Source organism: Gopherus flavomarginatus, chromosome 4, assembly GCF_025201925.1.
Source record: "Gopherus flavomarginatus isolate rGopFla2 chromosome 4, rGopFla2.mat.asm, whole genome shotgun sequence".
Taxonomy (NCBI): Eukaryota; Metazoa; Chordata; order Testudines; family Testudinidae; genus Gopherus; species Gopherus flavomarginatus.
The window spans coordinates 20,838,466-20,860,249 of NC_066620.1; the positions used below are offsets into that span (position 1 = coordinate 20,838,466).

At 42.1% G+C, this 21,784-nt stretch overlaps 1 protein-coding gene across 5 annotated transcripts in view; it reads left to right on the forward strand.

Annotated features, from left to right (window-relative positions):
- Window positions 1-21,784, forward strand: part of USP34 (ubiquitin specific peptidase 34) — a 318,010-nt gene that overhangs the window by 258,040 nt on the left and 38,186 nt on the right. For all 5 annotated transcript variants that reach the window (XM_050951989.1, XM_050951992.1, XM_050951990.1 and 2 more), the window contains 12 exons: window positions 2,167-2,232; window positions 3,972-4,052; window positions 6,474-6,559; window positions 12,962-13,130; window positions 13,221-13,295; window positions 14,059-14,210; window positions 14,571-14,619; window positions 14,716-14,820; window positions 14,950-14,994; window positions 16,582-16,686; window positions 17,505-17,652; window positions 19,753-20,387. In XM_050951989.1, coding sequence (XP_050807946.1) covers window positions 2,167-2,232; window positions 3,972-4,052; window positions 6,474-6,559; window positions 12,962-13,130; window positions 13,221-13,295; window positions 14,059-14,210; window positions 14,571-14,619; window positions 14,716-14,820; window positions 14,950-14,994; window positions 16,582-16,686; window positions 17,505-17,652; window positions 19,753-20,387 — 1,716 coding nt within the window. The remainder of the gene's footprint in view (window positions 1-2,166; window positions 2,233-3,971; window positions 4,053-6,473; window positions 6,560-12,961; window positions 13,131-13,220; window positions 13,296-14,058; window positions 14,211-14,570; window positions 14,620-14,715; window positions 14,821-14,949; window positions 14,995-16,581; window positions 16,687-17,504; window positions 17,653-19,752; window positions 20,388-21,784) is intronic.

Here is a 21,784-nt window from a genome sequence, read left to right on the forward strand (position 1 = left end):
TGTTTTAGTTCTGCAGCAAACCACATTGAATGCCATTCATCAAAGCATTAATCTATTGAATTCTTTCCCCTGTCCTTCCATCCACCAAAATAAACCCCAATATTTACCTATAAAATTTATTCATAGTTTTTTCCACCAATTTCCACCTGTTTCTATTGTTGTAGTAATAAACATCGATCAATCCCTGGGGGATATTACATAAAAGGCCCTACTTATGCCCAAGCTGCCCACAGCTCCCAGGAGTTGTTCCAGCACCTGGCTATCAGTCAGATGCAGAGGCATCCTCTCCACAGTTTTTTTCACCTGGCTATCCAAGTTATGCCAGGCAAGCTAAGAGTAGTGTAGGAGCTTCTATGACAACCATACATCACTGGAAAAATCTCCCATGCCAGGGGAATTCTCAAAAGCCTGGTTCCTCCATGTTTAAAGCTGTTTTGTCTCAGCAGACCAACGCAAATGGTAGCAGCAGGACCTAGGTCTGTGGATTTAAGTTGCTCCACAACAACAGTTGGACTCATTTTTCAAATGCTAACACTATAATGGCATGTGAGAGGTTACAGCTACCACCTTTCGTTAAATAAGGGGTGGCCTATCTCTGGTGGCTGTGGCCTTTTTTGAAAAGAGCAAAGACTAAACTCAATGTCTTGTCTAGCTCTTAATCTCTAATGAAATGTTTCTCATAACTGAAGCTGTTGTGAGCTAATGCTGAAATGTGTTATGGGCTTGATCCTGCAAGGTGCCCAGCATTCTGGCCCTGATCCAGTAAAGCATTTAAGCATGTGCTTAACGTTAGGAGTTAAGTGGGATTACTTCTATAAGTAAAGCAAACATGATTTGGCCTCCATCTCATTTTCTTTATTAGTATTTATTGGTAATAGGTGTTTTTTTTTTTTAGGTGTGTGGGTGTCTGTGGGTGTATTCCCACATAAATCTAGTAATGAAATAGGATTGCTAATTTAGTTACATCAAGCAGAGTTGTGACAACGCTTTCTGCTAGCTCCTCAGATTATATTAAATATAAATAATAAAATATAAAATAATTTTCACCTCTTCCTTTTTTCACTGAATGATTAACTTTAAGGGCAAGATTGAGTCTTTAAGCTCACCCTTTAGTATGAGACTGTGCTTAGCTGCCTTGCCTCAGGCTCTGAGAGTCATTTCTTGCCCTGCTTCTCTCTTATCCTGAAGAAGGAGTAAACTACTTCACTCATGTGGTCTGTGTGAGAGAGGAAGACAGAGCTAGGGCTCCCCCTACTCTATGTCCATCCCCCAGCTTACTTATGAGGTATGGTAGGGGTAAGGGGCACCTTTAAGTGTATAACCCCTGCTCTTCTCCTTGCACCCAGAGCCACAATTGAGGCATCTCTTATGCAGCCAAGTGGGTGTCCATACTTCCCCCTGCATTCCTGCATGGCCGTGTTAGATCTAGATACAATCTAGTCTAAAATTAGGAAGTAAAAAAATATATATTCAGTAAATTAAAGCTCTTTACTTATCAGCAGTTTCACCTTCTTTAAACTCTTCATATACTTCAGTACAAGAACGTAGCATGTACATCATGGAGAACTAATGTGGACTTGTTTGTTTCTTAAAAATTATATAATTTTTTTACCACCAAACACCTAATCTCACTTTTAAACTAAAATCACATTCTAATTCTTAAAATGATACAAAATATTATTTCCGTTTAATTAACTGAAAGCCCTTGATATGCCTTAGTTTTGGGATCATGTTGAGAATTAATGTATTTTGGCAATTAAAATAGTGTTGTTTGCAGTGTGGTCTCCCTGATATAGTTGAGTTACAACTCTTGGTATTTGGAGTCAGTGGATTTTAACATAAACATGGATTATGATTTCTTCTAAGAGTGCAGAGGGAGGATAAACAATACTTGGGAAAGAATTTTTTAGGATGTAATTAATATCAAATCAGTTTAAATGTGAAAAATGCAGTTGCCTGGATAGTGACTACACAATGTGTAGTACTTAGTTCAGTGTCCAAAATATATATTACTTTTTTGTTAAGAGATTTATTTCAGTTTCATTAAATATTTTAATGGGTTGTAATTGCATATGTTCTTAAGCCTAAATATATTAACTGGTTGTGTAGAAACTTAATCTTAAGTTGGAATTTGATCTTAAAATCTTTTTTCCTATTTCTCTTTAGCCCACAATGCTTCAGTGGATTGAACTGTTAACAAAGCAGTTTAATAACAGTCAGGCAGCTTGTGAGGTGAGATAAATAATGAGGTGTTGAACAAGGTAAAAAAAAGTAAAAAAAACAACTTTATACAAAGAGTTTTGCATTTTTAGGGGTTAGCATCACTAGATATTTTGGAATATTTGGACATATGTGTACTAAGAGGTGAAATTCCTCCCTTGTGCAAAGGCTAAACTTTGTATGGAAAATGCTGCAGGGACTGCCCTTCTGGTGAGCCTGTAGGCAGGCCATAAGGCGAAACGCTTTCATGACTGTAGTAGTAGACATAGCTGTCTACACCCTCTTGGGCTGACTGTTTAATAGTGATAGGTTTTGCAGAGGGTTTTAAGTAGTGTGAGGTTGGTCACTTGGCACAGTAGACATTGAAAGGGAGTTTCATGGGTAAAGAAGAAAGCATGAAAACAAGGGAAAGGAAACAAGGCACAGTGACATAGGAGGCTCTGGTGGAGTGAAGAGAGTAAGAAGAGATAAGAGTAGGGAGATAGGCAAGAGCAAACTCATACAGAGCCTTGCTGGTGAAGATGAGGCACTTGAACTTGATGTGGAGGGCAAAGGAAAGCCTGTTAAAGGATGAGAAGAATGGAGTGACATGGTAGGAGTTTTGTGGGAGGAAGATGATTTTAGCATTAGTGTTTTTGTATAGACAAATGGGAGCATGAGGGGAAGCCAGGAGAAAGAGGTTGCAGTCTGCAGATGAAGGCATGTCCAAAAAATGTTGCCATATGGATGGAAAGGACAGAATTTTGAGATACCGAAGAGGAAAAATTGACAGAATATGGTCTTAATCTGAATATATAAGGAGAAGAGGAGTGTCCAAAATGACATTGAGATTGCAAATCTTAATGACAGAAACTTCCTGTTACTGCATAATGTTATAATTTCAGCCATAATTAACATCCTGCAATAGATGTTATCTAATATATATGCATTAATTACAGTGTTTGTTTTCAAATCCAATCTTCAGATTGTTAAATTGATATTTAACATTCAATAATCTGGTGACACAAATTCATCACTGTGGGTTGAGAATAAGACATCAAAAACAAGTTAAGTGAAGGACCCTAGAAATAGAACATGCTAAAATACTATTAAATCAAGAAAAAAAAGTAGGAACCCGGATTGTTCATTCTAAAGTGGCAACAATGTCTAGTGAATTGAGCATAGTTCTGTGAGTCAGGAGGCCTCAGTTCTACTCCCAGCTGCCTTTCATCACCTGACTTTGGCAGATCATTTAATCTCACAGAGACTAATTTTCTCCAAATGTAAAACAGAGATGATAATACTTGCTCCCCTTTTGAAAAGCATTTAAGGCCCTGATTCAGGAATCACCTAAGCATCTCTCTTCTGCAAAACACTTTAGTATGTACTTAATCTTAAATATGTACTTAAGTCTCACTGATTTTGATGGGATTTAATTGCATATTTAAGATTAACCACATCCTCAAGCACCCTTCTGAAAGAGGGATAGCTTCTCTGAATCCAGGCCTTAGAGATCCTGGGATGAAGGATAGTAAAGATATTACATGCAAACTCATACATATAGTTACTATTTTCCCTCTTTCTTCCTTCCCCAGGGACAAAGGGTTTTCAGATTTCTCTCTAGTACTTCAGTTTTCTGTTTTAATAATAATAATAATTAATAATAATCCTCTGAATTTTAATAGCATATTAAAGGATGACTGTAAGAAAAAATAATATGACTATTAATATGAAATGTACAATAAAGAGCATATAATATGTATTTTATGCAGTGGTTTTTGGATCGGATGGCTGATGATGATTGGTGGCCAATGCAGATTCTAATCAAGTGTCCCAATCAAATTGTGAGACAGGTAAGAAAAAATATGATTTTATACAAAAAATACCTATCTGAGCTGTAAGCAGAAACTGTTTATTATTACTAATTGTATAATAATATTGGCAATTCACATTACTGCACATAGCTCTCATTTCCTGCTCACCTGTATTTGATTTGTGAAGTTTATCAGGCTATGCAAACATTATATTATTCATTGCAAAATCCTACACAAAGTCTTGGAATTTAAGGTCAGAAGGGACTACAAGATCATCTAGTCTGATCTCCTGTGTGTCACAAGCCACTAACACCACCCAGCACCCGCACTATAACCCCCAGCTGAAATTTGACCGAAGTAGAACAGCCCAAAGGAGACTAGACTACTTTGTGCCACAGATGGATAGTAGGAGGGACCAAGGTGCACCAGTGCTTGAGACCCTGCAGTAGTAGGGAAATGATTAAGTGATATATACTCAGGTAATCCTGGCATATGACCCGCACCCGCTCACTGCAGAGGAAGGTGAAAATCTGCCAATCCAACCTGGGGAAAAATTCTTTCCCAACCCCACATATGGCTATCAGTTATACCCTGAGTGTGTGAGCAAGAAGCAGCCAGTCTTTAATGCAGTGTTACGGTTCAAGGTCAAAATCAGTAAGTCAGAAAGGGCATAATTTAAGATTCTTGCAGCACCAACATAAATTCAGCTAAACTGCATACTTGTTTATGTTAACTTACATTTTGTAACATAAAAAATGACACAGTGATCTACACATTTAACCAGAGAAACAGGAATAGAAAGTAATACATACTGTAAGTATAACGCTCCCAAGTCAATACTGCTGTTAAAACCTTAACTTCTTCATCTTCTGTTTTTTGTGTGCTATTTTAACTGTGAAACATTTTCATTAACATAATTTTTTAATTTAATTTCCTTTTCTGTAAAAGTCATGAAAGTGAATAAGCTATCTGTACTTAATGTTAGTATTTGAATATTCACAGTTACTTTAAGTTCATACCTCACTAAGGTGGGAATGAGGTAGAACTAAGCTGTTTGACTTCTGCTGCTTAGCTGAAGGCATTTTTTTTATTAGCTTACTGTATATACTCGTTCATTAGCCCATTTGTTTATAAGCTGATCCCCCAGGATGGTTAGGTAAAAATAGCAAAAAACTGTATGACCCTTTCATAAGCCGACCCTATATTTCAGGGGTTGGCAAACTTTGGCTCCCGGCCATCAGGGTAAGCCACTGGCAGGTCGGGACGTTTTGTTTACCTGGAACATCTGCAGGCATGGAGTCCCTCAGCTCCCTGTGGCCGTGGTTCGCCATTCCCAGAAATGGGAGCTGCAGGAAGTGGCGCCACTTCCCGCAGCTCCCATTTCTGGGAATGGCGAACCACGGCCACAGGGAGCTGAGGGACTCCATGCCTGCAGATGTTCCAGGTAAACAAAATGACAATGTATTAGATATTCAATTCAAGGATTCCATAGAGTTTAAAATCATCAAATTTTGGTGTAGACCCGTTTATAAGCCGATCCCCACTCTTTGATGCGTCACTTTTTTATGAAAAATACTTGGCTTATGAACGAGTATATACAGTATATTACAACTATATATTGCATGAGAAAGAGATAGGAGTAGTCCCATTGACAACTTGCTTAGAATCTGCAAGATTCGGTACTTGAATTTTATAATTTGCAAAATATAGCAGACTGTATCAATAAAACCCTAAAATCATAAGTAATTTTTTTCTCACTCCCACAGTTTACCCTTTTCTGGTATTAAGATGATTTTTGGGAGGATTTTGCTGCATATGCCTCTTTTGGTCAGGTCAGGTGGGGAGAATGCTATGGTAATAGTTGCAGTGTAAAAGCATATCTCATTAAATATGCAGCAGTGTCACAATGGGAGTTGTGCTTTATTAGGTTCACTTAAATTTTATGCAAATATGCTAGTTCTTAATGAATACAATATATATTTCAAATTTCAGCCATTTTTTGCTATAGACGTGCTTAAAAAAAGTTTAATTAGAATTATTGTACAATGAGATAAATTTACACACAGCCAGAGACAGAATATGCAAAATGTCAGACAGAAAGTAAATTATGAATATGTAGGAACAGAAAATAATGGAAACTATTGTGTAACCTTTATGACAAGCACTGTCAGGTGCCCATTTCATTCTAATACAAAATATACTAATAGTAGGACCATAGCAAGGTTCCAGCCATGAGATGTGTTCATTAAAATCAGGTTTGACTGTCACATTAGAGTTTGATACTGCAACATTACAGCAAATAGAATATGGTCATCTTAATCTTGACTATAATTTTGAAACATGTAGTATTAGGAAACATGGTTTTTGGAATCTGAATATGCTTTACTATAAAAACACACACCCACACGTACTTAAAAAAGTGAACAAAAAAAGTCTGTTTTATAACTTATCCTTTTGCAGATGTTCCAGCGCTTGTGTATTCATGTGATACAAAGACTGAGGCCAGTGCATGCACATCTGTATCTGCAACCAGGAATGGAAGACTGGTAAAATATTTGCATCTGAAACCTTTTTTTATTTTTAACTAAATGTGCTATAGCTGTGTCAGAGATTTGCTTATTAAATTATCCTAAATTATCCTGTAAGCATGAAACAAACAGCAGAGATGTAGGAGCAGGAGCAATTACAGACAGAGTGAAAGCCACTTGGCAACAAACACACCCCCACAACCTACCTGGCCCTGAATACTGGTATGGCTGATTGATTATGTTGAATGCCCCACTGGGGTTGTGGGATGTCTCTCCCTTCGTGGGGCTCGGATGCATCCTGGAGCTCCCTTCTGACCTTTCAGCTCCACTGAAAAAATGTCAGACCTCTCCCATATAGCTGCCACCTGTGGCACCAAAAAGAGACACTAACACAGCGATTAGAGCAGATCTGTCATCCTCCTGATCCGTTCTTACATGTTTGGATGGCAGTGAAATAGTTAACGATATCGACATTTTAAATTACCATCTTTGGGGATCAGAATTAAGACTCTCAATTCGGATTAATGGAACAGTTCGTACCTCTGTGGGCTGTTGTTTTAGGCTCTTTGCAGATTCAGGCGGTAATCGCTGTATCTGCTCATACTCATTTCACATTTTCTGGATTTTCTCGGCAGGGCTACAGACATTCCTTTAAATGAAATCTGAGATTTTAAAGAAAAAGATGACAGCCTCAAGAAATAGTGTCAGTTCTCTGACCCAGCATGACTCAGACCAGTGTGAATTCTGGTCTTTTTCCCTCAGTGGAGTCAGAGAAATTCCTTCACCATGGGGGCAAATGCCATCACATGTTCCTTTTGTGATGTGTGAAAGTTCTTGACCTTTCCTCTTGCTAGTGGAGTGGGAATGTGAAGATCAGACCCTATGCAGTACTGGTAAAGATTCTGCTATAATCTGTCTCTCCTCTGCAAGGTTCTGAATTTTTACCACCACATTTTGCCTTACAGAGGGTGGTGATGCTTAAAATGTCAGCATTAGAGTTGAAAGATAGCAGCATCCATACTCTACTGCTTGTAAAAAGACCTCATTAAGTCAAGATTGCTGCAAGAATGATAAGGAAACCTGGTGCCTCAAACAGTGTCATACAGGTGTGGAAAGCCACTTCCTCTTCTTCTTCAAGTGATTGCTCATGCGCATTCCACAATAGGTGTGCATGCTCGCCACATGCCCCGGTGCCGGAAGTTTTTCCCCTAGCAGTACCTGTAGAGGAGCGCTGCAGCAACCCCTTGAGTGGCACCTCCATGGCATAGTATAAGGGGCGCTTCATGCTCCCCCCACCCTCAGTTCTTCCTTGCCGCCAGTGAAGGTGTTTCAGAACTGCTCTGCTCCAGCGTCACTGTAGCTCGTCCCCAAAACTGCTTGTTCGTTCAGTGTATGGTACCTGTAGTTAGTTAGTTGTTTAGTTAGTTTAGTTTAGCTAGAGAACCTGGTTTTAAGTCGTGCGACACTTGTATGCGTTCTGTGCCACCAAGTGAGCCACACGTGGACTGTCTGCGCTGTTTGGGGGAAACCCATCTCAGCTATCGCTGCAGGATTTGCAAGTTGTTTAAGCCTTGGACCAAGAGAGAAAGGGACATTAGGCGCCTGGCTATGTTTATGGAATCGGCGCTGACCCCGGCTCCGGCGTGACCCTCTAAGTCAGCACTGGGCACTGAGGTGTCGGTGCATGGCAACCCTTCGGCGCCATCGACTAGTCGGCACCGCTCCCCGTCCACAGGGAACGCCAAGAAGGCTAGAAAGACCTTCTTCGTCACTGGACCAGAGTAAACCCGGGACATAGGGTAGACCCATGTCGAGCAATCCTCGATCCCCACCAGCCACTAGGCCTCCGACTCAAGTCGAGTGGAGTAACCGGCCAATTTGGAGCAGGCCTGGCCCTATGCTCTCCACACCGGAGGCCCTGCAGGGGGGCTGGGATGTGGTGTCCATGCTGGTATCAGAGGCAGTGCTAATGTCGGCCCCATGCTCCAGAGGCAGGCTGCCGCTGCAATCTCTGCAGTCACCCTCAGCTTGATACTAGTCTCGATCAAGGGAATGTTCCCAAAACCATTCGCCACCCAACGTCCATTCAGGGCAAAGTCCACATGGATCGCCATCAATGCCCACCAAGCTGTCTAGTTGGGTTCCATCTGACCGAGACTCTCGGCACCACTCCACCTTGAGGAGCAAACACCGATGGGACCGAGGCAGACGTCACCAAAGGTTCTCATCTCAGAGGAGTTCTTGTAGCCGGTTACGGCATGGACATCGACATCGTTCCCATTCGGTGTCCCGTTTCAGGATCCTGCCATGGCAGGCATCAGTTGCCAGTGTCTCACCATCGTGGGTCCACCCGCTGGAGCTGATCACAGAGCAGCTGTTACTGACAGTACCAGTCCTCCATGTTGGGATCGCGGTCCTGTGGTTGGCACTGTTCCTGGTGCCGCTGCTCTTCCCGGTCCAAGGACAGTGGCAGGTCGTATGTGAGTCTGGCCTCCCTTTGTAGTCGTCCATTGATGGGCCAGGCCAGCCAGGCCGAACAGCTGGCCCAATGGTACCGGGGTAAACCTGCCCCTACCCCAAAAAATAAAGATTCCCCGAGGCTGGACTCTTTTGGAAGGAAAAGGTATTTGTCCTTGAGCTTCCAGTTACGGGTGGCGAACTACCAGGCTCTCCTGGGCCAGTATGAGTTCAGTCTGTGGGGCTCCCTGCCCAAGTTCAAGGACTCCCTCCAGGAGCATGACAGGAAGGCATTCAAAGCGCTAGTGGAGGAGGGTACAGCAGCTGCCAGGGCAACCCTGCAGGCAGCTTCTGATGCAGTGGACATGGACGCACGATCCATGGCCTCAGCGGTATCCATGAGAAGGGTCTCATGACTCCTGCTCTCTGGACTGTCCAGTGAGGCACACACCTTCCTGCAGGACCTTCGTTTGACGGCAAAGCTCTGTTTTTGGAACAAATGGGTACAAAGCTGCATGGCCTGAGAGACTCCCACATGACTCTCCAGACTCTGGGTCTCTGTGTTCCGAATCCAGCTAAACCTAAGTTCAAGCCGCAGCAGACTCCCGCTCAGGCCACCCACCCAAAATATGAGACCGCTTATAAGAAGTCATGGGACTATAAGAGGCACCCTCAGAAGCAGTCTTGCCCTTTCCCCCCAGCCTGGGTCCTCCAAGGGCAAGCAGGTGGGGAAAAGGCGGTTTTTACGGGACTCCTGGGGGCACCCTGCCAGTTCTCCTCAGAGATCCACCTTCAATAAAGCTTCTCTTCTCCAATCAGTTGCGTACTTTCCTCCCAGAGTGGGTCGTGGCTGACCTCGGACCGATGGGTCTTCAACACAATCTGCCAGGGCTACACCCTCCAGTTGCGGGGAGATGTTGCATGCGATGGGTACTGAGTTGCTGCGGAGAACTCCTTCTTGGGTGCTGGCTGGTGACTCTTGCCCACATGCTCAGGGTTTAGCTGATCGCCATATTTGGGGTCGGGAAGGAATTTTCCTCCAGGGCGGATTGGCAGGTGCCCTGGAGGTTTTTCGCCTTCCCCTGCGGCGTGGGGCACGGGTCGCTTGCTGGTGGTGTCTCTGCAGCTTGAGGTCTTCAAACCATTTTTGAGGATTTCAATAACTCGGTCCTGGGATAGGAGTTGTATAAAATTGGATGGGTGGGGTTCTGTGGCCTGCCTTGTGCAGGAGGTCAGACTAGATGATCAGATTGGTCCCTTCTGACCTATGAGTCTATGAGTCTATGAGTCTATGAGTTTACTTCCTCACCACCCAACCACCTCCTGCCCCCATCCCTCCTGGGGGACCCTAGCAAGAGGCCCTGCTTGAGCAGGAGGTGGGGTGGCTCCTGGGCCTAGGAGCCGCAGAAGTGGTACCTAGGGAGTTCAAAGGCAAGGGGTACAATTCCTGCTATTTCCTTATCCCGAAGGCCAAAGGGGGGTTCAGGCCCATCTTGGACCTGCAAGGCCTAAACCAGTACAAGGTTTTGGTAACAACAGCCAAAGCATGCTTCCAGCTCTTGGGTTATATGTCAGCATGCACGTATGTGGTACCTCACGCCAGACTCAGGATAAGGCCCCTCCAGTTCTAGTTGGCCTCGGAGTTCTTCCAGGCCTGGGACAGGATGGTCAAAGTCCTCACGGTCCCCGAGCCAGTGATCACCTCCCTATGGTGGTGGTGGTCCTCCCCAAGAAACATGCTCCAAGGGGCAGGGCCCCGTTGCTGGAGCTGGTGTCTGATGCGTCAGACCTGGGATGGCAGGCCCATGTTGGGAACGTTCAAACCCAAGGTCTGTGGTCATCTCAGAATCTGACCCTCCACATAAACGTCAAGGAGCTCAGGGCGGTACAACTTGCATGCTCCGCCTTCCGCTCACACCTGAAAGGCCAGATAGTCAGGGTCCTCACAGACAACATGGCCTGAATGTTCTACATCAACATGCAAGGCAGGGCCTAATCCTCTGCCGTGAAGCCCTCAGGCTATGGGACCTCTGTATAGCCAATGACATCTGCCTACAGGCCTTCCATCTGCTGGGCGCCCGGAACGCGTGGGCGGGTCGCTTGAGCGGGGACTTCTCCTCAGCACAAGTGGTCTCTCCACCCAGTGGTGGTGCACAGACTTTTCCAAGGATGGGGAACTCCCCATGTGGACCTGTTCGCGACTGGACAGAACCGTCGCTGTCCCCCGTTCTGCCCCGAAGGAGTGGAGGTTCGGGGGGGGGCACTAACTCCGATGCCTTCCTCCTGTGTCCTGATCAGGCCAGTTTCTCTATGCCCTTTCCGCATTCCCGCTGATTGGCAGTGTCCTGGAAAATATAAAGACGGACAAGGCCCGTGTCCTTCTGATTGTCATAGCATGGTCCAGACAGCATTGATATGGGACCCTCATGGGCCTGGCGGTCACTCTGCCATGGCTGTTGCCGTCCTGCCCAGACCTGCTCTCCCAGGACCAGGGCTGCCTCCTCTACCCCAACCTTGCATCACTCCACCTCACGGCATGGCTGCTCAATGGTTAGGCAGGGAGGAAAGGACATGCTTGGAAGGGGTTCAGCGCGTCCTCCTAGAAAACAGGTGGCCCTCCACGCGCCGAGCCTACTTGGCAAAGTGGTCTTGGTTTTCCGGATGAGCGGAATGTTTCCCCAATGGCTGCCCCAATCCATCTTATCCTGGACTATTTCCTTCACCTTAGAGCCCATGGCTTAGGGCCCTCATCAGTCAAGGTGCACCTGGCGGCCATATCTCTTATGCTACAACTGGCTGATTCCTTAAGGGTTTGGATCGTCTCTTCCCGTATGTTAAGCCCCCAGTTCCGCAGTGGGACCTAAACTTGTTGTTGGCCCGTCTCACAGAGCCCCCGTTTGAGCCACTAGCTTCGTGCTCCTGGTCACACCACTCATGAAAGGTGGCCTTCCTGGTTGCGACCACGTCGGCTAGGTGGGTCTCGGAGCTCAGAGCCTTGACCTCCGAGCTCCCGTACATGGTGCTTCATAAGGATAAGGTCCAGCTCTGCCCACACCCCTCGTTCCTCCCAAAGATGGTCCCTTACCTATCACATAGGTCATGACATTTTTATGCCAGTCCACATGCTGGATGTGAGACAGACTCTTGCTTTCTACCTGGAGCAGACTAAGCCGGGATATTAACAGTTTCTCTTGGTAGTGGTGTTGGCACAGGTACTGAAGCTAAAAACATATCTAAGGAAAATGCACGAGCAATGTATATATTTGCCTATCCTCTTAGGTGAGTTGTGAGAAGAAGGAGAAGGTGCCATAAGCAGATAACTGAGTTATTAAATCAGGCTGCTTTTGGCTAGACAGTATTCACGAAAAGCACAGCTGCTGAGGATGGAAGGGAGAGGATTCGGTTCCTTTTAAGTTTCTAAGACAAAAATTTTGAGAATAGAATGTATTTAAAAAGCATTAGAAGACATTTTCTAAACATGATTAACGCCTACTTTTTTCTCATACCCGTATCTCTGTTGCTTGTCTAAAGCAAATGTATCTGCTGGACACAGGTCACATTTGCAAACAACACCATAACATTCCTGTACAATAATCATTGTCTGACTTGATAACTGAGAAAATTTGACATGGATGTCAGAGAGCGACTAAATATGAAATCCCATTATGCTTTTTTACAAAATTCCTCTTCTGACTAAAACTATGCTCTAATAAATTTATTTTCACCGCCGTAACACTGGCAAGCATTTCGGTGGTAGATGCCATTTATAATTTGAGTGATTATATTGTGATGTATAATTGTCATCCGTGGTATACTTGCCATAGCTGATATTGTGTTAGAGCTCTGAGTCTTTACAGTAGAATGGAATATGTAAACATAGATTTGTTGAATTTCTTTTTGGACTGGTTCAAGATCATTTTGTCTAATGCAAGTTTAACATACTAAATTAAACTGTGTTTTCAGTTCGGATGACATGGATGGTCCTGTGGAAGATATTGGTAGCCGCTCATGTGTAACTCGCTTCGTGAAGACGCTCTTGTCAATTATGGAGCATGGTGTTAAACCTCACAGTAAACATCTCACGGAATACTTTGCATTTCTTTATGAATTTGCCAAAATGGGAGAAGAAGAGGTGAATATAGCTTTTGTAGTTTTAGAAATTGTGTTTGTGTGTATAAATGTATGTGTATTACTCAGATAACTCAATATATTACATTTTCAGAGTCAGTTCTTGCTTTCATTGCAAGCCATATCAACAATGGTGCATTTCTACATGGGAACTAAAGGACCAGAAAACGTAAGTTTAAAATAACGTTTTTGTAGAAAAATCGATTTTCATATTTTAATTAAATATTCCTTGTTGCTTTGTTTTTTAATTTACCAGCTGATAAATAATATCAAAACTGTTCAGTAAATTGTTGCACTTTAAAAGAAAAATTTATTTAATATGGTCATCTCAAATAAATGTAGTGTTTCTGGAAAATGCTGGATTGATTATGCTGTATACTGACTTTTTTTGTTTAGTACAGAATTAGCAGCAGACATTCCGGTTCCTCATACTGTCCTATCAGTGTGCCTCAAATCTGGTTTAGAGTGACCTCTTCTAGGCCTGAGAGGATAGGTCACTTTCCATACCCACTTAGTCCTTGGCTTTTCTGCCGAGACTGGCAGTAATATTGCCCTTCGTGACAACAGTTTGTATTGTTTAGACTGCTAAGATCTGAACTGAGACTACCAACTCACTTCATGTACACTTCAAACTTGCTTGCAATTTCTTAGCAATTAATTAAATTATCATAAAGGGATAAATAGGATGGTCTCAACCCAGCTTTTGAATTTGTGTTGTGTACTTTTCACATGCAAATATTTGAACATACAAAGCAGATCATTAGCTGTCTGTTTGATTTCATTTGTTCAAGCAAATTAGGGTGTTTGGAATGCTCAAAACTGAGAAAAAAATTTAAAACATTTATCAGTCTCTTTGAAACTTTGGTATATAATGTCAATATTGAATTTATGGCTCTTCCCTCCCACCCCCACAACCCTCCCTTTTTATCCAGCCGCAAGTTGAAGTGCTATCTGAAGAGGAAGGAGAGGAGGAGGAGGAGGAAGAAGACATTCTTTCATTAGCAGAAGAAAAATACAGACCTGCTGCACTTGAAAAGATGATTGCCCTGATTGCTCTTCTGGTTGAACAGTCTCGCTCAGAAAGGCAAGAACTTCCAAGGGACAGATTCTGATTTTGGTTGTACTGTATAAATCTGGAATTACTCTGGTTTTACACTAGTGTAACTTGAGATCGTACTCTGGCACAGTGTCCTTAGGACCAAATGACTGAAGTTCCTAGTGAGACCATTGAACAATCATTTTATAGGCCTAATTTTTAATTATTTAGCATGCTCAAATTATAGTAGCAGTTTTAATTTAATTCATCTATTTTCTCTTAGGTGTAACATTAAAACTTATAGTAGAGAGGATCTTGGGCTGACCTACTCAGTTCACGGGTTGCTAGTACATAAATCCAGTTTAATGGTTTCTATGCTAAAGTGATAAATATTTTGTTGTGTTTTAGGCACTTGACTTTGTCACAAAACGACATGGCAGCATTAACAGGAGGGAAGGTAATACTTCTAAATGTGAAAATATAATCAACTATCTTGAAAAAAATATTCATTAAAATTTGTCAGATATTAAAAATACCTTGGTACTTGTTACAGGGTTTTCCTTTCTTGTTTCAACATATCCGTGATGGCATCAATATCAGGCAAACCTGCAATCTCATTTTCAGCCTGTGTCGGTACAATAATCGACTTGCGGAACATGTAAGTACCAGCCACTGCTGTTGCTATTTGTTGAGAGGGTTTAACTGAACAATGTACTGGGGTGATTTAGTGTTATAACTGAACAAACATGAATCTAAAAGTGAGTTTTGTTTGTGTTTTGTTTTTAAGATTGTGTCCATGCTTTTCACGTCTATAGCAAAGTTGACTCCTGAGGTATGTAAAGAAACTGCCTATCTACTAAATGATTTGTCTTAATCTTTTTCTGTTTTAAATTACTTAAATTCTGCATGGAAAATGATCCATTAAAAATTACATGAGAGGAAATAAAACCTTACCACATTTTATACCAGTTTTCTAAAATAGATTATCCAGTTCCAGATAATCACTTTGCTCAAAATCAGATAGCACTTTTCTAGATTCTTCACACAGAGAGTTAAGAGAAATGATCTGATAAATAGAAATGTCTGTGGACTAAGATTAGTGGAGAGAACAGATTATCCTGTGATTGTGCAAGTCTTTGTGCAAAGTTCTGCAGTTAGATGCACACAAATGTTAGGTGGAATAAATCTCTACTCTAAAAAACAAGCATATTGAGAGCTCTGTGTGCAGTCCGCATGGTAAAGATGTGCAAAATGGGAAGCGTATGCCCAGATAAGGCCATCTTCATTTGCTACTATCACAAAAAAGTAAAGAGAAAAATAGGGGCATGGCAAAGGAAGGAGACCTGATCATGCTTGGAAAAAAAGCACATGCTTAAACCAATCTCATGACAGCTTTGCTTTGTGTGTTAGAAGAGGCAATATCAGATGGTGACAAATCCACTTCCCTGCACATGTGCTGACGTCCACTAAATTGTAATGCTTTTTTCCCTTCACCCCAGTAGCATTTTGTCCTTGATGAAGAGTAAATTATAAAACAAACAAAAAAATGCCAGTATTTAGTTTAATCTTAGCAAACTTTAAAAAAATATTTAAAATTAGAGCCAATATGATAGGTTACAAATGGTTGGGTAGTTTCAAAGGTAACCCTAAGCTAGTAATCAGTTTGGACCATAAATGACCAAATAATTGATTGGTTTTGGGTAAAATTTTCAAGGTTTCAGGTTCCTGAGACAGACACATTTGAAAATGTTACCCTTCATGCAAATAAATTAAGGTGATAATTTTACAGTGATTGTGATACCATCTATATAATAATGTGCTATATATGTCTGTCCTCCAACACACTGCAAGTGTACCACTGCCCTCTATTGAGAAGAATGTCCAAGCTGTCAAGTGTGTGTGATCACATTATCCACTCCTGGTGAATACTGCTACGGTACTGAGATCCCTAGTGCAGGGGTAGTCGATTATTTTTTGTCAAAGTCCAAATTTCTTGGCCAAAGTGTATAGTTAAGGTCCAGATGCCAGAGAAAATAATTAAAAAATAACAACAATAATGATAATAAGTAAATAAAAAGATTTCAGGGTCTGTTCAAAAGCATTTGGTGGTTTGGATTTGGCCTGTGGTCTACCTGTGGATTATCCCTGCCCTAGTATGATCATCACTTGTTGCATTTTATTTACTGCAGCATACAAAGGATATGAGCCTTAGACCTACTGTATATGTAGGAATGTTTCACAGGTTACAGCTACACAAAGATTACTAAAATTGTTTTGATGTCTAGCCTGTTTTCAAAGTTTTTTTTAATGCAAGTATTTGGTTTAACATAAGAAATATTTACAGAAGTGTATATTTACAGAAGTGTATCACGTGACTAAAAGTGATCAAAATGTATATATGTATCTATGTGCATTACAGGCAGCCAATCCTTTTTTCAAATTGCTGACCATGCTAATGGAGTTTGCTGGCGGTCCTCCAGGAATGCCACCCTTTGCTTCTTACATCCTGCAGAGGATATGGGAGGTACAGTATGTAGAACAAATCGTATTGGATTCTTTTTGTCCTTGATCACTTTTTTTTTTCCTGCTAAAATACTGACAGTGTTTTAAAGGGAGAGTTCATTGTTATCCTTTTTCCACTGTGTCAGTTTGAAGTTATAATTTAGTCATCACTTCTCATTCAAAGAAACAGTGATAAGCTGATAGCCCATAACATTGAAATAATTTGTCTGTTTTTATAATGCCCGAAGTGTGCTAAGCATTTTATAAACAAGCAAGGAGACTCTCTGTCACCCTGTCACTTCAAGATAATAGGCCTTTTGTGAGAAGTACATTTTAAGGTGTTGAAGGGGAAGAGGGTGCAGGCTTTGAGAGCCTTTCTCTTCAACATAAACTATAAAGATGAGTGCCTTCAGCTCTAGAGGTATTCAGTTCGATCCCTGGCATTGGCCATCATGGCAGCCGTCACACTGGCAGATGTCCCACTCTGAAATCTTTGAAGGATGAGAGGTGATATGCGTCATCTTGGCAAAAAGTACAAAAAGAAAATATTTTTACAAATGGGATTACTCTCAAGGTTGGTTAAGTATCAGCCTTGAAAGTACCCCCCTAAATTTGTAAACATTTTTAAACAATACTGTAAGATGTAAATAGAGTTTATTTGCTGGATCTAATAATAGTGGATGGGATTTTCAAAAGTGTGTAAGTGACTTAGGAACACAAAACCCATTGACTATGATTTCATTGACCCATTATCTTACTAATTCTTAGTTGGTTTTGATACAATAAATCCTATAAAATATACTATATTTTAGTTGCTGCTGTTTTCCTCTTTTCTTCTAGGTGATTGAATACAATCCATCTCAGTGCCTGGACTGGCTGGCAGTGCAGACACCTCGAAATAAACTGGCACACAGTTGGGTGCTGCAAAATATGGAGAACTGGGTTGAACGTTTTCTTTTGGCACACAATTATCCTAGAGTGAGAACTTGTAAGTTTTATATAAGTTAAAGAAATTGGCTCTTCAGGTTATAAGTTATTATTAGGGCCCTACCAAATTCACGGCATGAAAAACGCATCGTGGGCCATGAAATCTGGTCTTATTGTCTGCTTTTACCCTATGCTAAATAGATTTCACAGGGGAGATCACTGTTTCTCAAATTGGGATTCGTTTCTCAAAAGGGAGGCGCAGGGGGGTCACAGGGTTATTTTAGGGGGGTCATGGTGTTGCCACCCTTACTTCTGCACTGACTTCAGAGCTGGATAGCCGGAGAGTGGTGACTGTTGGCCAAACCATGCCACCCCTATTTCTGCGCTGCTGCCTTCAGAGCTGGCTGGCCGGACAGAGGTAGCTGCTGACTGAGGGCCCAGCTCTGCAGGCAGCAGCACAGACGTAAGGGTGGAAATACCATACCATGTCATCCTTACTTCTGCACTGTTGCTGGTGGCGGCTCTGCCTTCCGAACTGGGCTCCCAGCCAAGAGCCACTGCTCTCCAGCTGCTTAGCTTTGAAGGCAGTGCCACCGCCAACAGCAGTACAGAAGTAAGGGTAGCAGTACCACAACCCCACTACAATAACCTTGCAACCCCTTCACAACTCTTTTTTGGGTCAGGACCTCTGCAATTACAACACTGTGAAATTTCTGATTTAAATAGCTAAAATCATGAAATTTATGATTTTTAAAATCCTATGATCATGAAATTGACCAAAATGGACCATGAATTTGGTAGGGCCTAGTTATTATATATAATGTTTTCTTGCTATAAGTGAAAATGTAATTTTCTTGCTATTGTGCCTATTTGTTATCCACAGATTACTCACCTTGAGATAATAACCTTCAGTAAAACTAATTTTAACTTGATTGATACCTACTGTATCTCATCTATAAACGTTATCTTTATGTGATGAAAAACATAATGTGATTTATTTACCTGAATAATGATATATTTACATTTTCTGTGTCTGACATAGTTAAGTTAATATGGTCCAAGTATCACATGGGATAGGCTTCAGGGGAAGGGGTAGTCCAGAAGGTTACCCTTAGAATTTTCATCAAGTAGTTGCATTCTAGGTAAGAGTGGGATTTGCTATCCCTTTTACTCCTCTCCCATCCACCAACCCTCCAAAATTAGTAATTGGTTGAGCCCCTTAAACTTACAGATCCCAGAGAAGCCTGCACCTCTGCACTAGCTCCAAATTCTTCTGGGTCCCCGGTGTTGTGGTAGAAGCCATGGTTGCCTCTGTCCTTGCTATTCCTACAAATCTCACATCCGTAGGAACCAGCGCGGCTCTAGCTTTTTTGCTGCGCCAAGCACGGTAGGCAGGCTGCCTTCGGCAGTGCGCCTGCAGAGGGTCCCTGGTCCCGCAGATTCGGCGGCTTTCCTGCAGGAGGTCCACCAGTCCCACGGCTTCAGCATACCCGCCGCCAAATTGCCGCCAAATCTGCAGGACTGGCGGACCTCCCTCAGGCAAGCCACTGAAGGCAGCCTGACTGCCGCCCTCGCAGGGACCGGCAGGACGCCCCTGGCGACTTGCCGCCGAAGGCATGCTCTTGGAGCGCTGGTCCCTGGAGCCGCCGCTGCATAGAAATGGTGGTAGTAATAGTAGTAGATTTCATTCTGTTTTAACAGATATCCTGAGGCTTTGGGTTGGGAGACAATGTGTATAAACTGGAGGCACAGCATTGCAGCTCCCATTTATAGATAACACTGAAGATCTAGTGAGATCTGATTAACTGATAAACATTTTTGTAATAAAAGAATTATTTGCATCTCAGCAACAGGCTACAATTGGATGCATTGTGTTCTAGTAGTTAGGGCAGGGCAATGAACAGGGCATTAGAATCAGAAGATCTGAGTTCTGTTCTCAGCTGTACTCTTGACTCACTATATGGCCTTGAACACATCTCAGGTTTACTGTATCTCAGTTTTTCTATCTCCAGTTTGATGGTAATAGTACTTACTCAACTTTTTAAAGTGCTTTTTGATCCACTAGTGAAAAGTGCCATAAATGGAATACTTATATAAATATTAATCTGCATGTCCTGTTCAAAGATCTGACAGATTTGGTTTTTTTTGTTTTATTTTGAAGCTGCAGCCTACCTTTTGGTGTCTCTTATTCCAAGCAATTCATTCCGTCAGATGTTCCGATCAACTCGATCCTTGCATATCCCTACACGTGACCTGCCTCTCAGTCCAGATACTACAGTAGTTCTTCATCAAGTCTACAATGTACTTCTTGGCCTGCTTTCAAGAGCAAAACTGTATGTTGATGCTGCTGTTCACGGCACTACTAAACTGGTGCCCTACTTTAGTTTCATGACTTACTGTTTAATCTCAAAAACTGAGAAACTTATGTTTTCCACGTATTTCATGGACTTGTGGAACCTTTTCCAGCCTAAACTTTCTGAGCCAGCTATAGCCACCAACCACAATAAACAGGCTTTGCTCTCTTTTTGGTATAACGTATGTGTTGACTGCCCAGAGAACGTACGCCTTATTGTACAGAATCCTGTGGTGACAAAGAACATTGCCTTCAATTACATCCTAGCAGACCATGATGATCAGGATGTGGTGCTCTTTAACCGTGGGATGCTGCCTGCCTATTATGGCATTCTGCGGTTATGCTGCGAACAGTCACCTGCATTCACAAGACAGCTGGCTTCTCATCAAAATATCCAGTGGGCCTTTAAGAATCTCACACCACATGCCAGTCAATACCCAGGAGTAAGTACATTTATTCTGAATAGATATTTTGACATTTGTTCTAAATGCCTTGTCAGTTATTGCTTGACTATATTTTTTATAAAAAAAATACTTTGAACTAGACAAAAGCTCAACTTTACATACCTAAAAGCAAAAATATTATTGAGTCTTTAGTTCCTGTTATGAATAACCATAAAGCTTATAGGGCCAGCCCCTGAGCACCAGTTCTTCTGCAGCAAAGCAGCTTGGGAATGAAAAGGTGTCTCTAAGCAACCTTTGTGGTTCCCACTGATCCTGGAGCTTCTGTACACTGATCTGGTCATGAGGAGCAGTTAAGAGCAACTTTTTTGGTGAGGCCATGAAGTATGGTATAAAGCGAAATATACCAAGGAAATCTCTTAAACTAGTTTTCCACCTGCTTTGAGCTGCTGGAATTTGGCCTGTTGTGTCCTGTGCAAACAATGGGTAGTTATTTGTTCTGTTATTGTAAAGTCTATGTACCTCTTAGAAATTGTTCATCAGTTGACCATTATAATATCTCGCCTTAAGAAAGAATGTTGTCCACAACTTATTTTCCCCTGTAAAATAATTGGAATGTCTTCTTGCAGGTTAAAGTATATAATGATTTAAAAAGTTGTTTATGAGCAACTTAGTTTGTTTGGCACCAGTTTATCTGGCACGCAGTCACTTTTCAGAGTAGAGCTGTACTGTAAATGAGGATGAAACTCTGTGACCATCTGGGTGACATCAGTCATATGGAAGGTGTCTGGTTGAAATGAATAGTTTCTCCTGGTCCATCTTATTCAGGAGTTCTCAATCTCTGGCCAACTGAGGGCTGTGTTAGCAAGAGGTGCTCAATGACCACATTTTACTTCCTAAGGTGGAATAAAATTCAGCTGCCCTTATCTCTGTTACAGTGATTCTATCTAAGGAATTTCCATTCCCACCATGAGATGGAGCACTGTGGGATCAGTAGATTTCCTAAAAGCATGCTAAAGATGAGGTTAACCACAAGTGATTCTTCAATAGTGTCCCTGACGATGCTCAATTTCAAGTGCACAAACACCCCATGGATATTTGGAGGTTTTCGATAGCAGTGCCCATTTGGCCTACATATGCACTGTAGATATCCTTGTACCCCATACTGAAGATATATAGAACTATGCAGGAGAACTTCACTTAGTTCCTTCTCAACGGCCCTACAAGCTGAGATGCAGCATCTAGATAGGCATCTGAGATGCCTGCTTCAAGTTTAACTTATTGCTTAACCTTACATTTTTAGTGTTAATTTGACATTAGTGTAGTTGACTTAGTTTTATACCTCTTTGAATTTAAGTTGTTCCTTTTTTGTTAATACCCCTTCCCCTCCCACCTGACGGGATTCAAATGCTGCCTCTCCTGCAAGAAACTCTCCCTAG